Source organism: Abrus precatorius, unplaced genomic scaffold (assembly GCF_003935025.1).
Source record: "Abrus precatorius isolate BTA unplaced genomic scaffold, Abrus_2018 Scaffold7, whole genome shotgun sequence".
Classification (NCBI taxonomy): Eukaryota; Viridiplantae; Streptophyta; class Magnoliopsida; order Fabales; family Fabaceae; genus Abrus; species Abrus precatorius.
The window spans coordinates 12,480,629-12,484,997 of NW_020874417.1; the positions used below are offsets into that span (position 1 = coordinate 12,480,629).

Below are 4,369 nucleotides of genomic sequence, written 5' to 3' on the forward strand. Positions count from 1 at the left end.
AAAAACAGATAAGAGAAAAGAAAATCAGAATCCGATTGGAAAGCGCAGTTTTGTTGGCGAATATTTTGTATGACTTGGGAGAGTGGGAAATGCTTGGGAAGCTTCATACCAATCTTTTGGGTTTCACCAACACACTTCTTCCTACTCCACTCGAAAACTCTGTATCCATTCCCAATAAAACCAGTCACGCGCTGCCTAACGAAACTCGAACAGAGAAACTGAATTCGGAGAAAAATGCTCATTCTGGGCTTCTAAAAAAGAGTGTCAATAACAGGCTCATTTTGCAGCGAAACAAGGTGCACTCCACGTGTTCGAAGAAATGCGTATCTTACGGTGGATGCATTCCTTCAATTCTGCATGCCTTGAACACGATTCAGGATTTGGATGAGGCTCTCACACCGTGGGAGGAGCGTCTTACGAACAAGGAAATCAGCATTGTTCTGAAGGCACAGGTTTCGTGGCGGAGAGCTTTGCAAATTTTCGAGCGGTTCAAGAATAAGGGTTGTTATGACTTGAACGTGATTCATTACAACATAATGCTTTGGATCCTTGGCAAAGAGCGTAAGTGGGGCCTCGTGGAGAGTTTGTGGAGTGAAATGAATGCAAAAGGGATTGCACCTGTGAATTCCACGTATGGAACCTTGATTCATGTTTATGGCAAAGGTGGACTTAAGGAAAAAGCACTTGCTTGGCTTCAAAGGATGCAAAGTCAAGGAATGGAACCTGACGAGGTCACCATGGGAATTGTTGTTCAATTGCACAAGAGGGCCCGCGAGTTCCGAAAAGCTGAAGAATTCTTTAGGAAATGGTCAAGAGGTGGTGAAGTTTCAAGATTAGGGATTAATATTCATAATGCAGTGGACAATGTTTGTTTAAGCTCTCGTACTTATAATACCTTGATTGACACGTATGGGAAGGCTGGTCAACTTCGAGCAGTATCTGAGACTTTTGCTAGGATGATCAAACAGGGTGTAGCCCTCACTACAGTGACGCTCAATACAATGATTCACTTGTATGGATTTCACGGACGACTGCGGGGAGTGAGTTTGCTGTTTGAGAAAATGGAAGAGTTTCAGTGCCTGCCCGACATACGGACGTATAACATCCTCATTGCTCTTTACATTAAACATAATAATATCAACTTAGCAGCTAAATATCTTGCAAAGATGAAAGAGGCCTGCCTTGAGCCAGACATTGTGAGTTACCGTACCCTCTTGAATGCATACTCGACGAGGAAAATGGTCCAAGAAGCAGAAGAGCTCATACAAGAGATGGACAAAAAGGGTCTTGTGATTGATGAGTTCATCCAATCTGCTTTGACTAGAATGTATGTAGAATCAGGCATGCTTGAGCAATCATGGTTGTGGTTTAGGCGGTTTCACCAAGTTGGGAATATTACTTCTGACTGTTATTCTGCCATCATTGATGCATATGGTGAACGAGGATACACTTCAGAAGCAGAGAAAGTCTTTCTTTGCTGCAAAGAAAAGAAGAAGCTCACTGTTCTTGTGTTTAATGTGATGATTAAAGCTTATGGGATCGGAAAGTGCTATGATAAAGCATGTGAATTGTTTGATTGTATGGAGAAATTCAGTGTGGTTGCAGACAAATGTAGCTACAGTTCTCTCATACATATTTTGGCCGGTGCTGACATGCCGTACATTGCAAAACCTTATCTTATAAAAATGCAGGAGGCAGGACTTGTGAGTGATTGCGTCCCATATTGTACTGTTATATCAAGCTTTGCAAAGTTAGGCCATTTGGAAATGGCAGAAGAATTATACAAGGAGATGATCGGATATGCTGTGCAGCCTGATGTCATTATTTACAGTGTTTTGATCAATGCTTTTTCTGATGTTGGAAGTGTTAAAGAAGCCATTAATTATGTTGATGAAATGAGAAAGGAAGGCTTTCCAGGGAATTCATCTATTTATAACACTTTGATAAAGTTGTATACTAAAGTAAGCTACCTGAAAGAAGCACAAGAAACATACAAGTTGCTTCAATCATCAGATGAAGGTCCTTCTGTATTTTCTTCTAATTGTATGATTGATCTTTATACTGAGCGACTTATGGTTGACCAAGCAAAAGAGATATTTGAGAGCTTGAAGAAGAAAGAAGTTGCAAATGAGTTTTCACATGCAATGATGTTATGCATGTATAAGAAAATTGGAAGATTGGATGAGGCCATTCAAATTGCAACACAGATGAGAAAACTAGGACTCTTGACTGATTTATTGAGTTATAATAATATTCTTGGCTTGTATTCTATGGATAGGAGGGTAAGGGAAGCTACAGAGACTTTCAAGGAGATGATAAAATCTGGCATTCAACCAGATGATTTTACATTCAGAGCTCTTGCACACATTTTGCTGAATTGTGGAGTTTCAAAGCAGGCTGTTGGTAGGCTAGAAGTAATGGTGAAGAGGGATTTTCCTCGTGGTTTGCAAGCATGGATGCTAGCACTCTTATGTGTTTTTGAAGGAGATCATTATGAAAAAAGGTAGATGTGGTTAATTATGGATGGAGCCTACATCAGGTAGAAAAACATGATTGGAGTTTACTTAGTCTGGCTTTCCTCTGGAGCTAGTTGTTTGCCTTTTTACTGGCTACATGGCTGAGGGAATGGTTGGAGCATTTCAATCATGGTATCTAGAATGACTGTTGGTAATTTCTATGATAATCTGTTATGGTATGGCTTGTTCGTTTGAATAGTTGTCCATAAAATGAAGCAAAACATTTGGGATATCAGAAATTGATGGTAAGATAAGTTGATATTAATTTTATATTCACCAGTACTGAACATTGCTCTTCAATTCTTAAAGATCGTTTTCTCCACCAGGATGTTTCCAATATTTGAAAGAGCCATGGTTTTACCTAATCATGACACTACAACCCTGGGATGGGAACAAGTTTTAACTCGTTCTGAGTACTCTTGAAGGTCAGTCAAATTGGATTGTTGAAATCTCTTTGGAACTACATGAGCTGCTTTCTCTCACCCCCCCCCCCCCCCGGGTCTTCCTCTTTTTGAGGACAGAAGTAATTTTGTATATACAAGGAATAAAACTTTTTGTAAAAATTATTTATGGAGCCAATGATCCTGCATGCTGCCGTCTTTGGTATCTGGAGAAGATGTGGTTTGAAGTAGAGGATTTTAATCTTGTAGCCCTCAATGGCCAGGTATATTTATCTTTATTACTTGAGAGCCAGAATGATTGTCAAAATGCTTGCTTTTAGTTATAGCTTGAACCATCTTTATTTTTTAGCTCCATTCTAGTGTCATTTGCAACTAAATAAATCCCTATCCTGGAAATTGTGTTATTTCATGTGCATAAAAGTCTTTATTCAACAAGTTTGTTTGGCAATTGTCGACGTGTCATACTTAAATATTCATGCAATTCAAACAGTCACTAACAGTTTGAATGTGAAGGCATTTTCTTTGTATTTCAGCCCATTTTATTAGGACTCAAACGGCAATGTATTCTGTTTAGTTCCTGAATCTTATACAAAGGCCAAGGCTTAGTTCTACATTTTTATTCCAATAAAAAGTTGGTAATTTTGCGTTCTATCTCTTGGGGAGGTTTCCTTTCAATTATGCCTTGTATTTATGACTTCTGTTTTTTCATTTTTTCCAGCATGGAGAAAAAATTATTGTTTAGCAACAGATCTAATGGAAAGTTGTACGAAGCTACTCGAGAAGTATGTTTGCATCCGCTTTTGATTTCGCCAATTATAAAATCTCAGTGGCTTGCTTCAGGTGATGATGATGCAAATTCACGTTTGATGGGGAACCTGTAAAATTTCACGAGTCTTACCGAATTCATATTGTAGAAGACCTTGCTTTTCGGCAAACACAAAATATTGTATTTGAAATTATGTTCCAGCTCGTATGTTACTACATGTCCGATAAGGCCTTAATAATATTGAAAACGGTGAAAAGCAGAAGAGAAGGGTGGGAAAGAGATGCGAAATTAGCGAATTTAAAATTCGTTTAAAGAATTTTGTCTAATTTTTTTTTGGTTATTTTTTATATTTTTGTTTAAGTATTTTTTTTATTTAAGTAAAAATAAAATTGAAAGATCATGTCTCGCTACAACTAAAGAGAATTCATATACCAATCTAGATGAGATGAAAAGGGAAAGAAGCTTTATATTAACTTTCTTTTCTTTTTTCTTTCTCACTCTTTTTCTTACCTTTTAAATATATTTCTTTTTCCTTTTCTTTTGAAACAACTAAACAAAACCTAAATATTTTAAGACTTTTTCTAATTTTTTGTAATATCTGTTATTGGAATCAATATTGCTAGTTGCATAATTAATTGCCCAATATAAGTGTTTTTCACGTGTAATTCATCATTTTGAGGGAAACC

The 4,369-nt window shown here is 37.4% G+C and overlaps 1 protein-coding gene across 5 annotated transcripts; it reads left to right on the forward strand.

Moving 5' to 3' along the window:
• LOC113872454 (pentatricopeptide repeat-containing protein At3g23020-like) lies at window positions 1–3,937 on the forward strand. 5 transcript variants are annotated; one of them, XR_003505876.1, is made up of 4 exons: window positions 1–2,761; window positions 2,843–3,180; window positions 3,431–3,548; window positions 3,636–3,937. XR_003505876.1 is itself a non-coding variant. In XM_027510016.1 (2 exons), exon 1 carries the CDS (start codon window positions 90–92, stop codon window positions 2,505–2,507), a length of 2,418 nt encoding a protein of 805 aa, XP_027365817.1. In that variant the 5' UTR covers window positions 1–89; the 3' UTR covers window positions 2,508–2,539; window positions 2,843–2,964. The 5 variants fall into 5 exon arrangements, 1 of the variants encoding a protein (XP_027365817.1); XR_003505877.1 differs by lacking the exon at window positions 1–2,761 and having other exon boundaries at window positions 3,091–3,180; window positions 3,451–3,548; XR_003505874.1 differs by having other exon boundaries at window positions 1–3,552.
• Window positions 3,938–4,369: the final 432 nt, after the last annotated feature.

What these genes read in the sequence shown, in the direction of transcription:
- LOC113872454 (XM_027510016.1), top strand. Translation starts at nt 90, where the DNA reads ATGCTTGGGAAGCTTCATACCAATCTTTTGGGTTTCACCAACACACTT.